This window comes from Grammomys surdaster, unplaced genomic scaffold (genome assembly GCF_004785775.1).
Source record: "Grammomys surdaster isolate TR1022 unplaced genomic scaffold, NIH_TR_1.0 63, whole genome shotgun sequence".
In the NCBI taxonomy this organism is placed as follows: Eukaryota; Metazoa; Chordata; class Mammalia; order Rodentia; family Muridae; genus Grammomys; species Grammomys surdaster.
Genome location: NW_021604565.1, coordinates 14,195,557 through 14,221,920, shown reverse-complemented (window position 1 = coordinate 14,221,920; position 26,364 = coordinate 14,195,557). Strand labels below are relative to the sequence as shown.

Here is a 26,364-nt window from a genome sequence, read left to right as displayed (position 1 = left end):
CTTTTTCAGGCTGAAGGCCCTGCCACACGACTTCAGAAATAAAACTTCAAGGCTGGAAGGGACTACACACACTCCCCTCCCCATCCTCACTCACTGAAAGGCAGAATAACTGAACGGAAATCTCTTTTCTTTTAAACTGGAAAACAAATAGTATAATCAACCATTTTATCCTCTTAAAGACTGGGACATGGGCTCACAGCCACGATGGACATCTCTTCTGAAAGTCTGGGTGTTTGTTTGCTTGTTGGTTTAGTTTTTCAGTTTTTTGTCTTTTTTGCATGATCAGTTGTCATTCTGACATTCTGTGTATCAAGTCAGTCATTCATTCAAGGAGTCTGAACTGGGACAGATCTAAGTCTGCTGCGTGAGTCCAGCCACACCCCTTATGCCTTCTGACCTACATGTATGTATGCGTTCACTGTGTGTGCTGAGTCAGTTGGCCTCTGGGCTCTGAAGGCTACCTGTCTGTCCCTGAGGTCTGGGGCTGTACGCCTGTATCTACATCCCTGTGCAACGGTGTGGCTGTGTCTTCCTTTCTCCTCTCCTGATCATTTCCTCTCTGGTATCAGTGTTCTCAGCTCACAGAGATCTATTTCTCTTGGTGCTACTTCATTGCTAAAACAGGCACGGTAATGCAACAGACTGCTGTGCCTCTGAGAATGAAGGGCAGCAATGTATTGGCTGCTGACCTCTTTTCCTTCATCTTCCACTAACCCGAGTAGTCACCAGCCCATGTCCATTAGCATCCAGTGAGATAATTCCATCTTTGTTACCTAACTTTGTATGTACTTGTGTTGCATGCATGTGTACCGCCATGCATGCCAAGGCCAGGGAAGCACACAGAATGCTCTCCTCTTTTACTCTTTATAGCCTTGTGACAGGGTCTCTCACTGAGCCAGAAGCTTGCCATTTAAGCTAAAGTGGCTGGTCAGGGATCTGTGGGGTCCTGTACGGCTCTGAAATAGCACTGAAGTCACAGGCACACACAATATGCCAGATTCTTCTATGGGTGCTGAGGATTTGAACTCGGGTCCTTGTGCTTACATTAAGAGCACTCTTAGCCAGTGAGCCATCTCCAGCAGTTACTGACCTCTTCAACAGTCATCCTTGTCAGGCTGCCACACTCTCACACATCCTTGCCACACTCTCTCCCGTCACTCACAGTTAGTTACAGGTAAATCTGTGCTCGGTGCCTGTGTTTTTACATTCCGTGTCTAAAGTTTATTCTCTACTGCATTTTTAAAGAAGGAATATTCACAGCACTTGGGTTGTTACAATGTTGTTTATTTGAAGTTTGTGATTTTTCTATATTCTTTACACTGGAGTTAATTTGGCTAGAAATAAAGTCCTTGGCCATGTTTACTTTATTCTAGTCAGGCAACTGTTTTCTCCTGGCATACTATTACTGTTGAAAACTTTGATGATAACTATTGTCTCTAATTGTTAGATGCCAAGAGAACAGTTTTCTGTCGAGAGCTATTCTTTCTTTTTCTCCTTCCTTCCTTCCTCCCCCTGAGATAGCATTTCACTATGTACACCTGGCTGTCCTGAACACAAATGTAGCCAAGGCTGGCCTCAAGCTCACAGAGATATGCCTGCCTCTGCTTCCCAAGCACTGAAATAAAAGGCTGAGAGCTGTCACTTCACACTGTTAGCCTGAGCCGGTTTACCCAGCACGTGGGCAGCACTCTCGTGGGTGGTCTGCTGTGGCATTTTTCACTTTTGTTCCATTTTGTTGCTTGGGAGTTTGTCGTTGTTGTTTTGTTCTTCTCCGTGATCATAGGCCTGTGAGTCCTGGATTGTCTTTAGGTCTGTACTCTGACTTCTGTCTTCTCCTCCATAAACTTCCTTCCATCTTTGAAGTCTGTGTTCTCTCCCTACTTGTACCTTTACCTGTCACATTGATCAGTCATGGTTGCCTCTAGTATAATCTTCTGAAATAGTTCAGTTTCATTTCTAGTTCTTCCCTGAGTTCCAGCACGTGTTGATTCGTGTTGATTCTCGGGTGCATGCCTTTCACATCCCTCTCTGTTGACCCCAGCTTCTCCTGCTGCCTGATTCATTGGCTCACCTTGAGATGCTAGGCTATTTTTCACCTGCGGGGTGGGCATCGCTGTGTGTGTTCATTCATTATCCATACGGAAGCTGGTCTGGTCTTAACCTTGTGTTTTTAATGAAGTGAGTTTTATGTGAGGGTTGGCTATTTCCTGAGTCATCTTTGGGTGACATGAATGTTCCTTACTAGTTTGTTCCTGAAGGCTCACTCAGTGTGCTTTCTTATACACCCCAGGACCACCTGCCCAGGGATAGCACCACCCCAGAAGCTGGACCCTCCCCCATCAACCATCAGACAAGACAGTGCTCCACAGACTTGCAAACAGGCCAATCTATGGTAGTAATTTTCTTGGTTGAGGTTTCTCTTCCCAGAAAACTCCAGCTGTGTCAGGTATCAAAAAACCAAACAAGGAGAGTGAGTGTGTCTTCCCACCAAATTTTCATTTTCTTTTGAGCTTCTCCTTCCTGGCTACCTTTTTGCCCTTTCCAGCAGCTGATTTCGCTCTCACCAGTTTTTCTCAGAAGAGGATTTTTCCCTGGACCAGAACTTTATCTTATAAATTTTCACAGAAAACAACACAACAATGTTCAGTCTATTTGCACACAGCAGCCAAATGAGATCGTCAAAATCAGCACCTCAGCCCCATCTTGAGCTCTGGCCTCAGAAGGCCCTACGGTACTTTCCCATGAGTGCCTCAGGCAGTCGCTCTGTGACACCACACTCATCCTTACACTGGTGACAATCGCTTGTACCTGACGTTCAGGGCTTAAATGTTCATATTCTGACTAGTCTCTCTCTTTTATGGCAGCAATCATGGGCACGAGAGCACTGTGTGCTGAGTGTGTATGAAGTAGTGAATTTACTCTGTAGGTATGCTTTCTACTCCCAAAAGTTCCCTATGCCATACATCGAATGGCAAAGATTACCGTGATATGTTCTAGAATGGTATCTACACCCAGTGAAAGTTCTAGATCTGTCCTTTCAGCTGCATGTTCACCAAAGCACAGTATGCTACAAACTGAAGCTCCCCTCACTCTGCCCCCGTGTGCTGAAGTGGCTTAACACTGCTGAGGTCATGAGGCTTATCCCTTATCATACATCAGTGTGCTTATGAAAAGACACATGGGAGAGCGCTTCTCTTTCTCCCCCACGTGAGGACAGAAAGTAAGATGGTTCCTGGCAGCCAAGAAGACAACCCTCCCAGGGACTGAACTCATGATCTTAGGTTATTAGCCCCCAGAACTGTAAGTTTCTAATGCTCACACCACCTAGCCTGGGGTATTTGATTTTAGCAACCTGAGAGAACTAAGACATAGAGCAATGTCAGTCACTAAATTAATAGTAAAACTGGTAGGAAGAAAACAAAAGCCAAAACAAAGGGCAATGGACTGGTGACTCCCTAACACACACCAAGACTCTGAATGAAAAGCTTCTGCTTCCACGTGAGAGCCAAATGACTCCTTAGACACAGCTAGACAAGGACACATGACAAGGGAGGACGCCCATTAGAGATCAGCTCGCCATTATCAGTCCCTTCCTGACAAACTGTCACGCTGGCTCACCTTGTCGCAGAAGACCTTGATCTGGCAGTACGCTCTGTGGATGGGTTTATTGCTGCGGTTGTTATAGCTGTACGTGTCGATCTGAATCATCAGGGGAAGTCCTTTCACACCCTTCTGGGAGGAGAAATCTGTACTCAAGCAATTCACGGTGATGAAAATCTGAAGGAGGGAGAAAGGGAGGTAAGTTCACAACTGCCATACAGAGAGATGTGAGCGGGCACATGAAGTGAGAGCCCACGTGGACCTGTAAGGACAACTGACAAATACCCAGCGCGCTCCCACAGAAAGCAGCGAGGTGCACAAAACATATTACATGACTGTAAACTTGTAAGCAATTCGCTTTCATATATGACCTTGAAATAGACAATTTAAATGTCCTCCTAGAGAGTACACGAGCAAAGCCTTATTCTCTTAAGCACAAGGTTAGTAAAACATTATTTTCTCAACATATAAAAATTGTCACTTCTGGGCTAGAGAAATGGCTCGGCAGTTTAAGAATACTTGTTCCTCTTGCAGAGGACTAGGGTTTGATTTCCAAGAGCCACATGGTGGGTCACAGCTGTTGTCCCTCCAGTTCCAGAGGATGCGGGGCCTCCATAGGCTCCTGCATGCACATACATACACTAGGCACACACACACAAATTAAATTAATCAATTAATTTAAAAAGCTGTCACTTCTAATAGTTATAACTTTCCCTAACCTCTGACTTTCAAGATAAAAATAAAATAAGATAAAAACTTCCTATTTTAATACACTAGCACCGAAACCTAGTTATGTTTATATAAAACTCTCTTCCCTAAGAAGCATGGTGTCTGGAAAGAAAGAAAAACAAAATACCTTTCTCTCATCACTCTGTTTTAATCACGTGTTCTGGTCACCATGACCCAAAAGTAACATCGGTCAATGGCGATCCTCACAGAAACTGGGAATGAGGGGACACTGAGGAGAAGTGGTCCTGGGAAAACCAGGACATATATTATTACGTATAATACAACTTTTCAAGTGTGTTGTCCCCTGGGCTTTTAAAAAGTCAAAAACTAGAGCTTTTGCACCACTGTGAGGGTGCCTAGGTTGTCCTGCAGGAAGAGAGGCCATAGATCTCTTCGGAAGCCCTCATGTGTTTGAAGCCCTGCAGACTTTTGGTAATTTATACCACCAGGCATTTAATTGCCAGTGTTTTACCACATATCTGTGAGCTCCTCCTGGTAATCTTAGCTGCATTAGTAAGACACCATCAGCTGTCCAGAGTAGTTGACAAGTTTCAATGATGTGCTAATTACAACTCTGCCTGCAGGGCCACGGGCTCCACCTTTCCAGCCACCTCGGAAAAACAAATACTAAAGGTCTCCCTCCACATGAGACAATGTGCAGGTGCCTTGAGAGGCATCGGATCCGTGTTAAATACAAATGTTTCCTGTTTGTTTGGCTTTGAGGCAGGGTCCTTCTCTGTAGCCCAAGGTCGCTGGGAACTTGGAATTCACTATTTGACCAGGCTGGTATTAAACTTGTGGTCCTTCACCTGATGAAGGCTCTCTAGCGCTGGAATTGCAGGCATGATCTCCCAAGCCAGACGAGAATGAATAAATTTTAGTTCCTTTACACTCAGACACAGGCACAGGGTATATGAAGGGAAAGAATAAATGTATAAGGTAATGCATGTTTTAATTTCCCTACCTCACTCTTTACACATACCCTGTAATATCATGTTGTGTATTTTAAATATGCAACACAAGATACCTTTACATACATATACTCATTCACTCACTCATACGTTTCCTTCATGTGTTCAGTCTACAGTTATCCACAGAAGCATACAACGGATCAAATGGTGTTAAACATTAGGAATAAGAGAGAAGCCAAGTCTACCTCATAGAGCTAACGATTCAAGACAGATGCAACAAGTTCTCAGCAATGACTGTCCTATGGTGGTCAAGTCCAAGAGGTGTGAGGAGAGAGGCCCCAGGAACATAGAACCTCAGCCTGGAGGATACTAGTGAAATACAAGCCACAGAGAGTCTGGGCTTGAACAGGGGGCCTCACAACTTCTGGGGAAAGGTAGGGATGGGGTGAGAGATGAGATCAACTCAGGTAAACACATGAGTGATGAGGACTGCCAAGAAAGTCTACAGCACAGGATGCATGTTCCAGACCTCCAGAGTAGAAACATTTTGTCGTTAGCAGTCACAGGATCAGAAAATGCTACCTCCAGCCTTAGAGAGTCCCTAAATGGCAGAGAAATTTTATTTAACACTCATTCAAGCAGCAGATATTTTCAAGTATCTTAAGTTTCCTAAGGCCATGGCAGCACAAATATATAAGCTCTGGGCCCTGCAACTGCAGAAGGTAGGGGTGAGGTGGGGTGAGAGAAACGTGGTGTCTTAATGATGACAATAGCTTCATTGACCACTGATCTGAAGGTCAGGACGGAGGTGTCTTTTTCTGGGAACATTTGACTTGTTTTATTGCTGGCAATGGGATGAGCTTGGCCAGGGTGTAGTTTCCTGTCAGCAAGTCACATGCTCACTCTGCTGAACTGTGTGGCTGTCCCTAGCCTGGCCATGCATTTCACAGAGATCTTCCTGATAATCTATGGGGAACTCAATCCTGACTGCTGCCCCCTCCATCAAAAGGTCTGCCGAGTAGAAAAGCCAGTGTCCTGATGGATATGTCCCACCTGACTAAGCTTCATGGCTAACTCACTGATTTGCACGTCCATCATTCAGTATGGGTCTATATGCAAGGTAGGAAGAAATGCTAATTACGGTCTGTCAGCTCTAAGTCTGACCTAAGAGAGCTAAAGCAACAGATCATGACTCTTTACAAGGACCACTTAAGTCACCTAGTCATCTAAAGCCAATGAGGTAACAGACGCTCACTGGCAACGTACTACAATAAATAGACTCAATCGTCCTTGGAGTTAGCTATAAAAGTCAGTCACCCAGTACACAAGGTTCCTAAAAGCCAACTGAGTTCCATCTGGAGACATTTAGACTCAATGCTCTTAAAAGAGAAAGGGTCTTCCCCAGAAGGCCCAGTGTGGCATCCTGATCCCATAAAAGGTAAACCACAGGAGTCTGCTTTCTGTGTCTGCATCTCCCAGATCAGCATAGCGGGCAGGCAGGATGCTGCGCTGGGCTCAGCACTGCTTCCTTCTCCTGCTGACTAACCCCTTGGCAAGCAGAGTTTCAGTGCCTGGTGGCATCAATCATAGCCTGGCCATGCCACACTCCAAATCCAAATGGTTGAACTTTAACCAATGCAGGGTGGGGAAGCATGGAAGGCCGTTAACTAGAACCTTGGCCTCAGAACTGATAAGCATTCATTTGTTTCTTCTTGCAAACCCTAGCAAGTCCCAGCTCCACGGGAAGCAAGCAAACAGGAGAGCAACTTGCTGGGACGTTTCTGTATGCGGAACTTTGTGTGAATGTGTTAGGGAGGTATGAAGATGGTATGGCTTTGGATGGTCCATTAAAACATCAGGCACTGAAAGGGCTTTCTAGCTTAAGTGGAGGCTCAGACTATGCAAAGAGAAGATGGATGGCAAACAACCATCAGACCTGCCTTTGAGTTATACGCCCACCATCTGTGAGGCCTCCGCTCCCACACTTGCCAAACCTCAGGTGTGTTCTTCTAATTCTACAAGCCCACCTTTCCTTCTTCTGGAAAACTAATCAAATTGTGTGCATTCAAGCAAATAACAGACGATATTTCCATTTCCTCCATGTGCTCACAGTAAATCAGATAATTTCTCAGTGTGCCTAGACACTGTTCCCAGAAAGAGCTGCCCAATAAACATGAGTTTTTAAAAAATAAAGTCCTTTGTTACAAGTGAATGATAATTCCTGTTTTGTGGCTTCTAACACAAGAGTGACTTTGCTGAGGTCTCAACCTGAGCTGTGTGCCAGGCAAATAGGAAGGTCTGTCAAAATGCACACACACCAGTGAGCTGCAGAAGGGAACCGGGAGCTCATGGTTAACTTCCACTGCATTTCCTAGACTTTCCAGCAAAAACAACTGACCCTACCTTTAACTGATTTAGAAAGCAATTTGAGATTTAAAGCTAAATCCTCATATCCATGATTCAATGTCATGGATTTATTTGACTTCATAAAAATTGAATTTTAGCAGGGCGGTGGTGGCGCACACCTTTAATCCCAGCACTTGGGAGGCAGAGGCAGGCGGATTTCTGAGTTTGAGGCCAGCCTGGTCTACAGAGTGAGTTCCAGGACAGCCAGGGCTACACAGAGAAACCCTGTCTTGAAAAACCAAAAAAAAAAATAAAAAAATAAAAAAAAATAAAAAAATTGAATTTTATATTAGTCCTATCTTTCTGGCTGAAGGCTATTTACATATTAATGTATTTTTAATACTCTGTAATGTATTTCTTTCTAAAAAACACTCTGGATCCTAAAGAACTCATCTAAGGAATCACACAGGCATTAGTCTTAAAATCACAGGTAGAGTATGCACTGAGAAATAAGTTTAACACCAGAATCCATTCATTCTCCCTTCAAAAATGGTATATAAATATTTAAGTGTGGTGATGCCAATCCCTCTCCCCTCTTGTTTTTGCTGTTGATGCCTCCACTTCCGCCTCCTCTTCCCCCACCCTCCACCCCCCACAGAGTCTCACTATGTGGTCTAGCTATCCTGGAACTCACTATGTAGACCAGGCTTTCCTGAACTAACAGATCCTCCTGCCTCCCAGGTGCTGAAATTAGTTCTTGCTTCTCATTAAAACCCTTTAGACATCTTCCTTACATTTTTTTTCCATTTTTCTTCTACTTCAGTAAGATTGTGCTTGAATGCAGATGGAATGAGAAATTGAGACAGGCAGAAAAGTCGGAGTAAACTCTGGTAAAATGTTAAGGAGCCACACATAGGACAACCCTGAACCGTGAGCTGTTGGACTTGGGTGTCATTTATACACTTTACACTCCGATCTATCCAACAGTTATCCTCTGCTGGCACTGTGTGCGTGTGAAAGAGAGGCCAGCAAGCCAAGACCACCTATGCCTGCTCTCGGGGAGCTTCCCGTTTCCTGAACCTGCCACTGGCACAGCCCTTCTGTAGCTATGACGACTGTACATCTATCTCTATTTTTGTTTTACCTTTTATTCTTACGATGCATTTATTTCCTACACACACTATGGGTATGTCTGAATATACAGAGATAAATGTTTGATTTTTCTCTCGCATTCTACCATGGTTTTTCTGCTTTTCTACCCCCCGTGGGTTTCTTGTTTGTTTGTTTCTGTTGTTTTGAGAGAATATTAAATCCTGTCTATTTCAGGGCCACTACATTCTGCTCTGCTTGTGGATCCACGGAGGACCAGTCCCTCCTCTTTCAGACTTCAATTCAGTGCTAACTTCAGACACACCAGCTCTGGCCTTCCCACCCAGAGGTACACTCTCAAGTTTCTCTTTTCTGTTTTCTTCATATACTTAATATTATTTGAATTTAATGTGTTGCTTGCTGTTCAGTGTTTAATTACCTGTCTATTCCATGAGGGCAAAAAGCCCGTAAGAAGGCCCCTTTGTCTGCCTCAAGTTAGCTGCATTACGCCAGGCTTAGGTTCCTCAGCAAATATTTATTCAATGAGTTAAGAGAACATGAGTTTATTTTTCCAAATAAGCATTTCCCCTTCTGTACACAATCATGCTTTCCTAAGTAATAATAATGCCTAGAAGCCGAGATTGACAGAAGAAGCTGACGCTGTCAGGATCACACCATGGGTTAGCTTCTCTGAAACTATCTGCTTGTCTGTAGACTGATTTACACACCTACGGACTGAGGTGCCAGCATACCTAAATTAAGCACCAACTATATACTCAATATGACCATCTGTCTGTCTGTCCACCTCCCTATCCACACATGCTTACCTTTGGAAGAGCTACACTTGAGAAGCAGAGTACCTATAACAACGAGCCCTGGTCCCAGGACCACACTGCTCCTTTCCAGTGCTAGCTGGTGTTCTAGAGCAAGCATAATTAGTCACTCAGTTGGACAATCCAGACCATACTTGCTGTGAGAACTTGGGAGGAAGGAAAGAGCTTAACTGGCAAGACTTCCTGTAGGAGTCACGGGCTAAGAGAGAGGCAGAGGAGAAATAAGAAAGAAGGAAGCCTAGTGGAGGGCAGGATGCTGACGGGGGAGGGCAGGAAGGAATGTGAGGTAGGACTTGGGCCATGGAGAGGCACAGCCACTCTGCAATCAGTGACAAGGCCATCATCAGTGAGCAAGTGTGAGCCATGGCCAAGTGGAATGAATAATCAGCACTGAGCTGAGGGGAAGGAGCTACTGAGGAAAGCCACAGGGCGTGGCATGGGAGGGTTCACGCCCCTTCCAGAGGAGAGACAAACATTAAAAACAGAGGACTCATCTGGGCTAGGCAGGCTGGGCGTGTGAGGGTAGAGGGCCTGACAGAGAGCTGGAGCCATCCACTAACACCTCCAAAGTGGACAATAAATAGGGTTGTCCTGCATTAGGGGGTTTTCCAGAAGAAGCCAGCTTCCTCTACAGCTGAGAGCAGGGTGAAATTCACAACAGGGAAGGAAGGGGAAAGGGAAGGGAAAATGAAGGGAAAGGCCGGGCCGGGTGGTGGTGGCGCACGCCTTTAACCCCAGCACTTGGGAGGCAGAGGCAGGCAGATTTCTGAGTTCGAGGCCAGCCTGGTCTACAGAGTGAGTTCCAGGACTGTCCGGGCTATACAGAGAAGAGAAACCCTGTCTCGAAAACAAAAAAACAAACAAAACAAAAACAAAAAAAAGATGAAGGAAGGAAGGAAGCTCCTGCAGCCAGCCCTCCTGCATTCAGACCCTGTCTTTTAAGTGGCTACAACAATGCACACTACAGTGCTATAGCATTTAAATAAGGTCATACTTTTAAACTAAAAGGAGCCATGCAAGAAAATATAAGGACTTCCCCACCACAGCCAGTAACACCATGCTGCCCACAGCCAGCCTCCGGGAGACTTTGTATTTGCTTGTCCTTCCTCAGATCCAGAGCACAGTTAGCCAGGCCACTGCTGGGCATGGGTCAGGGAGCTCCCTCTGCACCACAGGGAGCTCCAGCACTTCCCCAAAGGACACTTCCTCCTCCTGGCCAGATTTTCCCTCAGGAAATTTGTGAAGCCAATCTCAGATGACTCCAGTGTGGATCAGCTTGTGAGTCTCATTAATTGAACAAACATTAAATCAAGGTAAATTTATTTTTAAAAGATCAAATCTGCTTCTCCACAGAACGTTCCAGGAGAAGTATCTAGGTCAGAAGACTCCATTGGTCTCCAGTTCGCACCATTCAGGTCTGCCACCCCAGGAGATCTCAGCAAGCAGCCCACTGGGACTGGGAAGATGTGACCCTGTAACAATTGGCTGGCCGCTTCACACAGTGACAAGCTCCCCTCAAGAGAATTTAAATGCAGACTGAAAGACTCATTCACTCAAATTCTTTCTTGTCTCCTCCCTCCCTCCCTCCCCCCCCCCGTCCCTCCCCACCCTCTCCCTCTCCCTCTCTCTCCATCTCACTCATATCCCTGATGCCAGAGATCAGAGCTTTGTACAAGCTAGGTCAGCAGCCTTCCAACATGGCCACACCCCCAGGTCTTAAAACTTAAGTTTGTAATGTGCAAATCTGGCACAAAACTCAAAAGGCACAAAAAGCAAACCTGTGAACCTTCTCCCTCCTCTGCTCCCCAGTTAAGTATTTAAGTGCAGTGTGCATGTATGCTCTGTCCCATTTGGGAAGCTGCAGAAGAGAATACTGGAAGTCCTGAGTCTCACCCTTCCCAACTCATGCTGAGATCTGATAGCTTTGCCTCTTTAAAACATGCTTACATATAAAATAATAATTTCTCCCCATTAGGCTGTTTCCAGCTTTTTAATTTATAAACAAATCCACCATGAATGTCTTTCTGTATAGGCTTTATATACAACAGGACACACGAATATAAATTTGCTACTGAAGTTGTTCTGTTCAGCTGGGCTTTCTCAGCAGCATCTTTTGATAGCCCACGTTATTCCTGAAATGCAACAGCTCACTCACCCTTCCCTTCCCACTTTCTCTGATCCCACAGGATCAGTTTCCTCTTTCTACATGCCGAGTACGGAATTGACCAAGTGCATTACAAGAGGTGTGGGGACGGGGAGAGAAAATCTGGACAAATATTGGTAATGAACTGACCTAAGTTTAGCCTGTGTGTCGTTAATCACACTGTTCTAATTTCTTATCTAAATTTTTAAATTAAAAAATACAGAAATGGCCAGGCAGTGGTGGCGCATGCCTTTAATCCCAGCACTTAGGAGGCAGAGGCAGGCGGATTTCTGAGTTCGAGGCCAGCCTGGTCTACAGAGTGAGTTCCAGGACAGCCAGGGCTACAGAGAAACCCTGTCTCGAAAAAAGAAAAGAGAGAGTTAGGCATAGAGGTTCCTGCCTGTAATCCCAGGCAGGGGCACTAGAAGTTCGTCTTAGCTCCAGGCCTGTCCTAACTTCTCTGAGAACAGGACCAGGACCGGTGCCTGGCCATGAATCTCCATAAACTGGTACCTCCTGTGCTGCCTCAAATGCACCATTGTCTCACTGTTGGTGAGAGCAGAGGTGATCCTCCCAACATGAGGCAGGACTATGGGAGGATCGTACTCATCTCAGCTTGCTCGGCTCTGTTATGCAATTGCTGTGTTCCTGAGGGAAGCTAGCTAACTTTAAATCACTCCTTAGTCAGAGGAAAACTGTCACCTGCTTAGAAATACGAATAATTGGATAATATATATAAAGGCCTGGCAGGGTGCCTGAGATATAGCAATTACTGAACAAATACTAGTCATTGTGCACACAGCACACACCATTATGTCACGAAATCCAAATGTGTAACCCAAGTCTCCGCACAACACAATGGTCCATAGCTGTTAGGTACAGAGCCCTAAGGAGAACGAGGGGCAGAATCCATGGCTACTCCACACGCTAACAAAAAAGATCAACTGATATCTTCAGTGAGATGCCATCTAAAGATTAGCCCTTGTTCACTAGCATTAGCTCCAGCCCCGTAGCTTTTCCTGTCAGCCCTCGCCTTATAAAAGGGGAACAAAGGTAAGGCTTTGTTTAAGCTCAATACCAAAGACTCCAGCAAATGTTTGCTTTTCCCTTTTAGAGCACCCTCTGCCCACACCACGCCCCAGCAAACACATAAAAACGCCATTTGCCCTGCTTGGCTGTGTGTAACTCAATCTTTTTGAGACCTCTCCCAGGAGCCTCTCCCAATGTTCTCTTTGCTTTTCAGACTATGGGATGCCCCATAATATTCTCTATCAGATAACCTGCTTAAGTCGGGCCTCAGTCGGGCAAAGCACTAACTTAGTAAAAGTGGGGTGCAAGGGACTTCTGAGCAAATGGCAGTTTCTCTCAACTCCCTTACGCTCCCAGGCAAAGGCTCCGACTTACTAGGGGCTGTGGGGTGCAAGATCAGCAAATCAGCAAAAGTATGAACCTCAGATATATCATCTCCTTTAGACAGTCCTTCGGCTCTCTCTGGGCATCCTGAAAACCAATATTTACGCATCTTCCCCCCTCCTCTGGTGCCCAGGAGTTCAAGCGAGAGAGCACTAGTCATTTAGAAATATGACCTAGGAAGGCACTCCATGACTACGAAAGTTAACTTCCTGTAAATTACTTTTTAGATTTGTTTTTTACTCTATGTACAGGAGTGTCTTGCATGTGTGTGTGTGTGTGTGTGTGTGTGTGTGTGTGTGTGTGTGCGCGCGCGTGCGTGCGCATATTTATGTATGTGTGCTGTGTGCATGCCCCATGCCCTAAGAGTTTAGAAGAAAACATCAAGATCCCTCCAAATTGGTATTACAGATGGTTGTGAGCCACCATGTGGGTGCTGGAAATAAAACCTGGGTCCTCTACAAGAAAAAGTAACTAGTGCTCTTAACCGGTAAGCCATCTCCAGATTCCCAAGTTTGGCTTTTTAGAGTCCGGTGTTTGGCACACAGCATCAATAATGCAGGGTGTGATTGCACATGCCTGTAATTCCAGCACTGGGCAATGGAGGCAGGGCGATCAAGAAATCACAGCCAGCCTCTGCTACACGTCTCTAAAGCAGCATCCATCAGACATTTCAGATGAAAAGGAAATACTGGGAAAGACAGATAGACGGGCTGGAGACATGGCTCAGCAGGTAAGTGCATTCACTGATCTTCCAAGAGGACCCAAATTTGGTTCCCAGCACCCATGACTGGTGGTTCACAACTGCCTGGAACTCCAGTTCAAGGGGAATCTAACGTCCTGTTTTATCTTCTATGGGAACTCTGTGCGTGCGCATGCACACACACACTTAAAATAAAAAAGAGAGGAGGAAGAAAAGAAATTTGAGACATGACAGATTCACCACAATTAGGTACTGAGTGTAAGCTAATCTTTGAGTTAGCATGATCTCACTTACTTAAAGTAACTGTATAGTTGGAAATGCACAAGATTAAAATAACTGTGTTCTCCCCAACGCACTGCTTTCTTGTAGTGCAGTGTCTGCTGGCATAGAGCTGATTGCTACCAAGCTGTCTCTTAAGCTAGTAGAGAGGCTATACCTGCATTCCCGGCTCATGTGCAGGTAGCTGGGAGGGGCTTGCTCACCACTAGCTGCCCCTTGAGAGAGGAACACCTCACAGAGGAAACCAACACACAAGGAGAAACGAAAGACCTGGGATTTCCCATGGACAAAGGAAGTTGCTGCACTGGACCTGATCATCAGCGCGCACACACTGACTTCGCCCACTGCTACTACGCCTTGCTTGACAAGCAGTGCTCAGGCATCCCATCGGCTTCTGGTTCCTTAAAGATGTATTTACAGAGGAATGAAGGCCTTCTGTTGTTATTAGCTGGCCATCTCAACAATCTCCTCAAACATGGCCTCAGCTCTTAGGAGACATCTTCTCAATATTAGAGCAAAACCACATTCTTATAACTAAAAGTAAACTATTAAGGGATACAGGGCTCAGGGAAATGTCAGGATGCCATGCCTGCATCTACCTTACAGGTTTCTACAGATTCAAACTTACAAATAAGTTTCTATTGTAAATCAATATCTCTCTCTCTCTCTCTCTCTCTCTCTCTCTCTCTCTCACTCATATGTGGGGAGTATGTGTATGTGCGTGCATGCATGTGTATGTGTGAAGGTCAGAGAACAACTTGCAGGAGTCAGTTCTTTCTTCTCCCAGAGCTGGAACTCTGATCGGCACTGTTGGCAAATGCCATTACCCACTGAGCCATCACACTGGCTTCAGCTCATTCGAAGCAGATAAAGACCCAGAGTTAGAGAACGGATCCCTATCTACCTGTTTAGATATGACCATCCCACTTTATTATCAATGTGTTTGGTTTCTTAAGTTGCACATACCTTCATCTTCTCTGAAACTAATCTCCATCTTGGTTTTCTTTGTTTGCTAAACTCTGGGCCTCTTGCATGGTTTTGAAAAAAGAAAAGAGAAAAAAAGACTCCTCTATTCATAACAGGAAAAAAATATTTTAAAGAAATGACCATAAATGTGAAAATAAATTTCAGAATACCAGAGAGAGAGAGAGAGAGAGAGAGAGAGAGAGAGAGAGAGAGCGCTAGAGAAGTGGGAAGATGAAGAATAGATGTGTAAAGATAGAAAACAAAAAAACAAAAGAAAATCCGGTAGATGCAGGCTGCAGGATTAGAGGGCACTGCTTGTTAGTGGGTGTGAGTGAGTCACAACTGTGACCAGTGAGCATAGGTGCACGCACACGTACACACAACATCGATGTTAAGTTAGTCTGCACACATACAAGCATTCAGGTGAAGAGAGCAAAGCATCTTAAGTGGTAGCTATGTCCATGCTAGTCAATGTTTTCATGATACAAAGAAGTAACGTTCCAGGCATAAGGAAGGATAAAGAAATCTCTGGGCCTGAAGAGTTAAAACAGCATCCCATCTCTGCTGGGGCTGAGTATGGTGCTGAAGATGCTAAGCATGTGGCCAAGCAGGCAGAGTTGTTTACGCTGCTTTGCTTGGGGAAGTAGGGTTGGACGTCCTTTTCCCCTCCGGGGATCTATGTAAATTGTACTCTGTGTTTCTTGGAGAGGGAAAGTTACAGCATGACTGGCCTTGCTTCAGTGGTGATTTGCTTCTGAGAGGATGGACAACAGAGGAGCCTGGGGTAGCATCCTCTCTCCCATTAACTTATCTTGCAGTGTTGGGATGCAAATCAGGGGCAGAGAAGCACAGAAGTGTCATATACAACATCCCTTAGACCCGCACCTCCACTGGCATCCTAAACATTTGTTGACACGAATGTGTCCCTGAACCTATCTAAAATGACTGCCTAAGAGGTTCTCTCCCAGTCCCAGCAAACTGGAAGGACATTCACTGGAGAGCTAATGACAAGGGGGTGGATGGGGCACTGTAAGTCCTCTACTGCATCTAGAGGAAGGTGTCCAGGCAAGCAGGACAGCCATCATAAAAACTGAGGTCCTGTTCTACCCTGCTAAGCAGAGAGGCTAAGTTCAAAAGCCCCTGAACCAACTTCATATTACTGAATTATTCTATTTTTGTTTTTAATTTTTAAGACAGGGTTTCACTGTGTAACTTTGGCTGTCCTGGAACTCACTCTGTAGACCAGATTGGCCTCAAACTCAGAAATATGTGCCTGCCTCTGCCTCCCAAGAGCTACCTGGTGTGTACAACTACCACCTGGCAGGGCTTTCTTTAAAAATCGTCTAAAGAAAGGACAGCAAAACGCCTCTGGTGGGCAAAAGCACTTGCCACACAAGCTTGACAATCTGAGACCTGTCTCACAGTCTACACAGGAAGTTAAGTATGCTGGTATAGTATATCTGTAATCCCAGCAATCCTCCTGGGAGCCGGGAGGCAGAGACCGGCAAATGGCCTAGAAGTTCATGTCCCACAGAATGAAGGGCGGCAGAGACAAGAGGCCCGGCCTCAAACCAAGGCACAAAGAGAAATCCTGAAAACTGTCCTCTGACCTCTTCCTGGCTCCTGTACAACCATGATCACACACATTAATATTAATATTAGTAATAAAGGCAGTGATAATAAATTTTCTAAAGAAACATAAAGGTAATACTAATATCATTAATGGTAATGAGGGCAAAATATTTTTTGCTGAATCAAGATTTTTCTAAAGCATTGACCACCGAGAGTTGTTTTTTTTTTTTTTTTAAAGAATAGGGAAATGTGGGGAGGGAGTCCTTCATCCTAGCATTTGATAGAGTGCAGGAAGGGGCAGATACAGAAACAGGGGTGTGGGTTCTCCTCATAGGATAAAAAGACAAAGAGGAGACTGAACCACAGCACCTGTGTAAGGCTCTCAGCTGACCTCTCCCATATGGTCACCAGGACAGACACTCTAGCACCCCGGATTAGGTTAATTTTGGAATCACTGTGAACAGAGACAGCAACACTGAATAGGAGGGGTGGAGGTCATTTCAAGACTCTCCCTGGAAACCTGGGAAATGGTTGCACTGTGTGGGTGACATCACCACTGCAGAAGACAGCACCCCACCCCTCTGAGCTAGCCACTCTTCAGCAACTCCATAGTCTAGTGTGGGAAATTACCGTCTCGGAGATTCCTGCTTGACAAGCCTGCTTTCTGAGTACCAGTGTTTAGCTACAAAGAGAAACTTAAAGTTAGAATATCCCTGCAAGCGGGAGTCACGTGAGAGAATACGACACAGAAGCTGCCCCGCCCCATAATCCTCTGCGTGAGACTCAGGCATCTATGGAGTGCTAACCCTTACTCCCCAGCACTTCACAGCTGGGCAAACTAAAGCTAAAGAAAGAGAAGTCAGATGCTGGAAGCTGACAATGCCTGTAATACCAGAATTTGGAAGGCTGAGGCAGGAGGACTGTTGTGAGCTCACAGCCAGCCTGAGCTACACAGATAGACCCTGTTTAAAAACCACCCCACCAGAAGAAAAAGAAACACAGATGCTGGCTACTCTGGTGCCAGGACTAGTCTGCACCTTGCTGCAGGTGCCTTCTGCTGCACTGACCCAAACCCACGCCACGCCAACCCATTTCCACGCTCTGGCAGTGGTAACCCTCGGAACTTCACTGTCTACACACCAAGGACCAGAGACAATGCTCACAGTCTGCCAGATTGCACACAGACCCTGAGGGGAACAGGTCCATTCCAAGACTGTTTGGCCTGCTTGAGTCACCTAAGCAGAAAGCCGCTGTGGCACAACCGGAAAAACCGGCTCTGAGAGGTGGAACCTTGCAGCCTCTGTGCCTAAAGCAGACAGGCAGCTTGGGAACGAAGCCAGAGTCTGAGATGCAGACACATACAGATACACATACATATATACACACATACATACATACATACAGACATACAGACACACACACACACACACACACACACACACACAGGCATTGGGAGTTTGAGCACCTTCCTGGGTAAATGTTGTTCCCATAATTAAAAGAAGCTAAATGACTCAGGGCTGATGCCTCTCCTGTCTCCTATTTGTACAGAGGAAAGACAGAAGGAGCAAGCAGGCAAGGCAGCCACAAAGACTCAGGACTAAGACCACCGAATAAGGTAGTGAGAAGCACTAGCCTAGCACACGGGAGGCCCTGGGTTCAATTCCCAGTGACACACAGGGGCGCGCATGCATACATACTAAATAAATAAATAAAATTTTATGAGAGGGATAAGTAGAAGGTCTAGTGGGTAAAGTTCTCGCCACACAGCGTGAGAACCATTTCGATTTTCATTACGCGTCACTTCCTGAACACTGGAAGCTAGGGAAGACCTGAACCTAGGGTTGATGTCATTGTACATAAAAATTCAAATATATACCCACAGCTGGGCGAGAAACTTCCAGAACAGAGAGTGAGCACTAGGAAAAAGAGTGGCTACTCATCATGAGAGCCACTCAAAACCTTATAAACACTGGGGCCCAAATTAATCCAGAATTAATTGTCCAAAATAATTCAGAATCATATATATATATTTTTTTCTTCTTCTTCTAGACCTGGTATTACAGGGTATGCCTGTAATTCTAGACCAGGGAAGGCAATACAGAGAGACCCTGTCTCAGAAAAATGATACAAACAAACTAAAACAACTCTATTTTTAAACATGAGTGAAAACATTAAAATTTCCACTGATTCAGAAGTGCACAATATACCCATATCTGTTCTGTGAACCACAAGTCTGTGTTCTCCAGCAGCAAGAAAACAAAAAGCAAGCACCCTGTGAAATGGACTGAGATACCTAGGCCCCTCCTGAAGCCTGCAAAGATAGATACAGTGGGTGTGAACACAAGTGGAACCCTGAAACACATGCTTCCTGGACGAAGCCACCATCCCTCCCTGCTTTGCTGAAACTCTTTCCCACAGCTACTCTCCCATCTTGTCTTTTGCAGTCCGCTTACTATAAAAACAGTAATATTTTTATAAAACTGCCAAAAGGCTCTCTGGACTTGAAGATGAAACCTCAGTTCTGCCCAGCACCCCAGCTGAGGTGCTGAGCTTTTGGAATTTGCCTTCAAATGCCCTTCTGTAGTTTGGAGAACCATTTATAACCGTTTAAGACTTACTTCTCGGTTAACAAAGAACGACAGTCACTAAAAATAGATGTTAAGGAAATAAAACAAAACTGCTGCAGGAAGTGTCATGAGATATTGTGGAAGGCCATTTGCCAACGAGAAAAAATCAGTGTCTATCTACAAGTACACCTGTACACATATGTGCAAGCTTACACACCCAGACACACATGTGCACACTCACAAGCACATGTGTACATCCAGACATACGTGTACACGGCCAAGCGTACATGTGCAGACACAGATGTAGATAAGACAGTGAGTACTTGTACCAGGCAAGAGAGTGGTATAGAATGAACCGGCTGTAGGGCCAGCTAGCTTAGCCCAGTCACTACCCCATTAATTTCTATGGACTCTATCTCTTCTGATTTCCCTAAGTTCTTTCAAAGGTCCCTATCGAAACAGTCTTTAACACATTCATTCACCTCTAACACCCATTACTGCAGACTGTGATGCCAAACAACGTGGTGAGGCTTCATGTTTAATGCTGGCTTTCACACTTCGGGATACCTTCTGTGGCAGAATCCCACTCTCTTTCTCAGTAACTATGAAGTGGGTCTGTCCTCTCCCTGGTCACACTATTGTTTGGTCAGTGTTTCCCTGTAGGATCCCTCTCTGGATGGCCATCACCCCTACCACAGCAGGATGCTTGTAGAGTCATTTGGAAGTGCGGATCTGTTGGTTCCACCAAACAGAGAGATTCCACCACATCCCAGTACTGCGCCCTTACAGACTGCCCCTTGTGTAGTAGTTGAGCCTCAAAGAGAAACATAAAGGAGCCAGCACAGGCTAAAGCAAGGGAGGCTTGGAATGGCATAGACAAACCTCTGTACACTGTGACAGTCCTAGGAGTAGGGACAGAGCTGAATGGGTCTCAGGCCACCAAGAACACTGCTATAATGCTAAGAGCACGATACATGCAGACCCAACAGTGACACGCTTTGCCTGTAGTTCTGTGTGATCTTGTAGAAAGGCCTGTTCCCTTCTCTGGAACGTGCTCCCGGCTGTATTGCTGATCTGTCACTTTGTGCCCATTTGGGTCACCTTTCTTGGGCCTAAAGCCAGTTTCACCTGCATTGTTTTCTACATGAGTGGAAGGAGACACTGAGCGATTCATTTTCTTCTGGAGAGCCTTCTTACACACTCCCAGCCGGTTTCCTCTCACCCAGCCTTCCCTCTCAGGACAATGAGGCTTTGACAAGCTTGTTTACATTGACCTCCTCCTGAGATTGGAGACTCTCTTCTAACACTTCACCAGATGGTACATAACTGAAGCAGAAAGCAAGCTTAAGATTTATCTGGAACATTCCTCTAAATGCAAAACGAGGCTGAAGAATCAGTCGCTGGGACCCAGAATGGGCTTTAGGGCCCTCAGAACAGACTTGCGGCTGGAAAACAAACACAGCTATCTGTGGAAACACTTCCTTACCCAAACCCAGGCAGGGCCTGCATCTGTCCTTGACGCCTGGTTGTCAGAGACGTTATTTACCCCTGCACATCTTAACCACACTTAGACTCAGAGGAACAGAAAAGGGTCAAAGGGTCAACCAAGAATTGTTTCACAGTCACAATGGTGAAAGGCCATTGGAGGCCATACTTCTGGAGCGCCACCCCGTCACCAGGAAGACTCAAGCTACCTAGGGTGGCACAGAGAAGCCCAAGGGCTTAGGCAACTCTGAGTGTTACTAGGAAGTAGTGGCTTATCACAACAAAAAGGCCAAAGAGTTTGCTTTAAAAAGGGAGAATGTTACATTTTTTTTTTTCGGACTCAATTTTCTGGGAAAGTACTACACAAGGTTTTAGAAAAGGGTCTTCAGTGAGAGCCGCTGCCATCACAGGTCTACTCACCTTGGCCTCCTCGTTCACATCCCAGGTGAAGGAAACAGCATTGTATGCAATCTCTTCAATGTTCCCGATGGTGTTGAAGCTCTCCTTGTAGTCAGCTGCAACAGGGAAAGAGAAAAAGACCTCAGCGGAGCAGCAGCCAGGTGGGGATGCACACGCCTGTAACACGCCTGTAAGCCCAGCACTTGGGGAGTAAGGACATGAGGGTCAGGTCATACTTGCAACACAGTAAGTCTGAGACCATCCTGGGATACTCGACACCCTAGTCCAAAACACATACCACATGCAGATTAAATACATGCATGTATGCACACATACATACTACATATGTACTACATGCACACATACTACATATAAACATGCATCCATGAACACATACACATGTACTTATACAGCCAAGGAAGAATCTCTCAATAACACATTATATCTTAATGGCCAAGTTTTAAATTTGCCTATTGTTTTCTGGCTACAAGTGTGACAAGCTACAGATGCCTGCTTATGCTATTCTACCACTGAGAAAAAATTACACATATCCTTTTCCTAAAAGACTCAATCTGTGCAATCCTTGCCTTTACCCGATTTGATTGTTAGTTCATTTTTTCTTACTCACTTTCTTGACAGACCCTCCACAATGACGTTGGTTTGTTTGTTTGTTTAAAGTTAAATATTCTACCAATCAGGCAATGTCACTAGGACTTTAGCAAAGAAACTATAGAAGACTCAAGGTTTTCCATGTGCAGTGATGGTGCCAGGGGTCAAAAACAGGGCCTCACACATGCTAAGCACAGGCTGTACCACTGAATTGCACCCGCATGCCCAAGAAAGGCATTTGTAGACTTGTTTTTGTACTCCAGTGAGTTGTTAGTCACATTCTGGCTGTTATCACCTGACCACTCTGGGCTGTCTCATCCTCACTCCTTGTATAGGATGTATCTGTCCCCATCCATCGCATCAGACTCCCCAGCCAGACAACAGCCATGAGCATGAGTCTGTGTACTACTGTGGGCTTGCTGGGGTACACAGAAAAGGCATCATTTGCTTACTTCCTCTCCCCGGTGATGAGACCTGGGCACTGCAGTTAAGACTCCTTATTGCAGACAGCTGAATGGTTGCAAAACCGAAACAAACTACCACTGTGCTCTTAGGAATGGTTCCCTAGGATAGGCCAGTTGGTCTAGCGTCAGGCTGAATTCTATTTCTCTTCTTTCTCAAAACACCTCTACTTTCTACCCTCCCTAACTGCATAACGAGGTAATCCTCTTCCCCTCCCCCCCTTTGGCCATCCTTTGTTTGTTTGTCTTTTTCTGCACCTTGAGACAGAGTCTCACTGTGTAACCCAAGCTGGCCTTGAACTGGACATGCCTTGTCCTCTGAGGGCTGAAAGGACAGGCGGGGCCACCAAGCCCAGCCCCAGATCTTTACACTGAAAACAAAGCACATAGACTGTTAACATAAAGGGGTGTATATCCAACATAGGAAAGTCAGAGACCATAAATAATTAACAAAAGGGAAATTAAAGCAGCCAGGCCACTGACCCACAGGTAACTGCCTTTAAACCTCGGCAGTGTTCTTATCTCGCATCTCACTCCTTCTCTACAAACATGGAAACATTTTTACACAGCAATATAATAAATATCTTTTCATTGCTATACTGTTTGTCCAGGAGCGTCTCTAATATCTTCCCATACCTAAAACCTTCTGTAAAATTTTTGGTAATTATTGCTAATAACCATTAACTGCAAATAACATCAAATCAGACCAATAAGGCTTTACTCTTATTGGTCCCTCACCCCGATAGTTTGTTACACCAGTGTTTCTGCTTACTTTTATAGCTATATTTCACATAAATTTAATTATATTTCATTAAAGTACATTCTTGGAGGCAGAGGTGTAGCTTGTGGGTGGAACGGGGCTGGGGAAAGAGGAGCTGGGTTCATCACTCAACACCGAAACAAAAGAGATTTCAAGAAGCATGTTCTCAAGTATAAGGTTGCTTCTTTTTTTTTGTTTTTTTTTTTTGTTTTGTTTTGTTTTGTTTTTCGAGACAGGGTTTCTCTGTGTAGCCCAGGCTGTCCTGGAACTCACTCTGTAGACCAGGCTAGCCTCGAACTCTCGAACTCAGAAATCCGCCTGCCTCTGCCTCCCAAGTGCTGGGATTAAAGGCGTGCGCCACCACCGCCCGGCATAAGGTTGCTTCTTATTCCATTTTGTCCTGTAGAGACGAGATGGCACTGTGTAGCCCTGGCTGGCCTGACACTGACAGAGGTCTGCCTGTTTCTGCCTCCCAGGTGCTGGGGTTAGAGATCTGTGCCTCCAGGCATGGCTATAATTTTAAAGCTGACTACTTTTGTCAAGCTGTTCCAGGGATTTATGCTCAGGGTAACTGTTTCCTTCCTTCTCAGGTGATTTCTTTCCAAACCAATGTTCAAAACCTGGTCTCTTCTTATTCCCCTCTACAATTCCTTGATTGGTAAAGGGTTGAATTCTTGGGTCTTTGGCTATTTGTATTTCTTCTTATCCTTTTTATTTTTGTAAGACAAGAGTTTCTGCTGATTTTAAAATAAATACTCAAAGGTAAATAAGAAAGAAAAACCAACATCCCACCCTACAATTTCTAATAAGGCAGTGCGCAGACACAATGGGACAGTTGTGAGCGCATGCCTGTGCTTTTGAAAGGCAAGCCAACAAACTCTCCCGTTTCTAAGAGAGAAGAAAGCCGAATTTAAAACCCAGTTCCTTGATTCTTCACTAAGTGCCTTTTGAGATAAGCTTGCTGTTGAGTAAAGAGCTGTTTGAAGGTCAGCTGTGAATAAGACAGCAAATGTCATTTCTAGAAACTAAGACAAACCAAGGTGGTTAGATTGAGCACTTTGACACTGTGGATTCCTACAACACAAGGTTTTAGTTTTCCAGTTTTAATTCTTCGCACCCCCCACACACAGGCTGAAAAAAGGAAAAGATTTCATACCACCTGTAATATAAACACACCAGAGTCTTCTAATATGGCACTCAAGCAACAGACACGATCGCCAAAATGTTTACTCTGTGCCAGGAACTATCCTTACTAGGTCCCCGATCTTACAGTTTTGGCAATAGAGGAACCAGAACACAAATAAACACACAGATATAAATAAACAAGATAATTATCTTAAATCTGCTTGCTTTTTCAAATGAATCTTGACTTTTCTCTTCTCTAATGTTCCTTGCCCATCAAAAACAGAAAACTAGAATGAAGGTAGTTCTTATTAATTATAGTAATTTACACACAAAAAAAAACCCTAAATATGCAGCTAGCAAGGCATGCTGGAAAACTAGGACTGGACAGAGGGGGTAATTCTAATGAAACTGGTCCCTTTGATGCTGTGGGGTTAGCTATAAAGTCAGAATCTCTAGGCTGAGGTTACCATGTCCTGAATGTACAAGTTAGGACAAGTAGTATGGAAATACATGGCCACGGACACTCTCCAGGGTGTGTCAGGATGCCCCAGAGCAGAATGGGAATTTTCGGATTCCCAGGGCTTAGATTATCTGACAAGCACATCCTCAAAGGCTGGAGGCCAGCAGAGGCAGCAGAGAGCTTTGGTGAGAGGCAGGCTGCTGCCAGAGATTCTCATTCCATGAGCATGGAATGGGCCAAGACGACATTTCTGCCAGCTCTCACATGGGGTTTGAGTTTTTTGGCAACCTCTTTTCTACACTTGAGAGGTCTTGGCACCACGGCAAAATGGAGAGGATCTTTTGGGTACTTTCAGCCCACGCCACATGTGGTTTTAGGAAGCACATTTGTCTCTATTTATGAGGTCCATGTAACAACCAATACTTCCCCAAAAACACTTCCCCTCTTGATGGACAGACCCTAGGCTATATAATGGAAGGCCAGTAATCTAACCAGGGCCACTCGGACATGACTATCCTTACACCTAGAGTGGACTCAGAGTCTGTTTCCTCTGATAAAGCCACTTCTGTCTCCTGGCACTCAAACCCAAAGGTTCTTGGGATGATAACTGTGCTCTAGTTGAGGACACACAGACCTTATGCCAACAGTGAGCTCTGAGGTCTTCTGTCTCCTCCAGTTCTTACCATCGCTCCTGGGGTAGGAATCCGCATGTTCTCTCCTAGAGAGAAGCCTAGCTCTTTGTGGAAGTCACAGAGCTGGTAACTAACCAACAATGACTCGAACTCAGGTCTGCCTGATACCGACAGCCACACTTAACTACAACTGCAACCATAAATCATGGGTAGATGTTGATAGCAGGGCACTTGTTTCAATGCCAACTGTTTTATGAGGTGCTGAGGGGACATTTGGTGAAGGAAGTGAGGACCATGGGTGTTTGGGGACTACGGGAAGTTACTTAACAAAGGAAGGCAGGGATAGGGTACTTCAACAGGGAGAAGACAAACAAAAAAACATTTCCAGAACTCGCAAGCATAAGAAGGCTGAGGGAGAAGTTCAAGCTAGCCCATCTAAGAAAATCAAAGGCACTGGTGCTGTGGAAAAATGATGCTTACATTTTACCACGTCTGCCAGAAGGGACTGAGTATGCCTACACACACACACTTTCCATATTCATTCCTGGCAAGTTATATTCTACACAGGAACTACGGGCTACAACCGATTTTCATTTCACAGGAGGTCTGAGGGTGAGTGAATCCTTTTGTTATCTGTTACTTTTATCTTCTGCAGATAATGAGTGGTCTGTTAATTGGGTGTTTTGTTTTAATTCAGACTTTTGAAGGCTCAAGGCTTCCTTACACCAACGTAAGAACACCGTGATGCTGGATGGCAGTCAAAGGAACCACCAACTCCTGTTCCTTAATTAAGCCCCGTGCGCTTGGAGAATTATAACTGCCCCCCTTTAATTATTTTATATATATTGTTGGAGATTAAACAGACTGGTGTAATTAATACAGAAGATGGCACTCTTCTAGAAGCTGTAGATTCTGTCTGGACTAGTGAAATAATGAGAGTGGAATGCTGGAGACGAATCCAGGAGCCAGGCCAACTCTGTGCAGAGCTGCATCAGCCTCATCACACGCTTGCTTTCTTAAAGCTAAGACTGTGGCATGGTAGACAGGTCCATCTTCAGGGTGACAGACAGGATACGGCAAGCAAGTACATCATGTGGACACCTGGGCATATGAACTCTTCTCCATGACCCTCCGTGAGTTTCCTCTGAGAACAGAGACAGTATCTAAAGAATCCACAGTTGATCCTCCATGGTAGACAACAGCCATCCCTGCCCCCACCTGTCCCTGCCCCCACCTGTCCTGCCCCCACCTGTCCCTGCCCCCACCTGTCCCTGCCCCCACCTGT

The 26,364-nt window shown here is 45.2% G+C and overlaps 1 protein-coding gene across 1 annotated transcript in view; it reads right to left on the bottom strand.

Moving 5' to 3' along the window:
• Grhl2 (grainyhead like transcription factor 2) overlaps positions 1 to 26,364 on the bottom strand; it is a 132,983-nt gene that overhangs the window by 32,429 nt on the left and 74,190 nt on the right. The window contains exons 8-9 of the mRNA XM_028767380.1: positions 21,054 to 21,148; positions 3,619 to 3,777 (exon numbers count right to left, since the gene is read on the bottom strand). Of these exons, the coding sequence (XP_028623213.1) occupies positions 3,619 to 3,777; positions 21,054 to 21,148 (254 nt within the window). The remainder of the gene's footprint in view (positions 1 to 3,618; positions 3,778 to 21,053; positions 21,149 to 26,364) is intronic.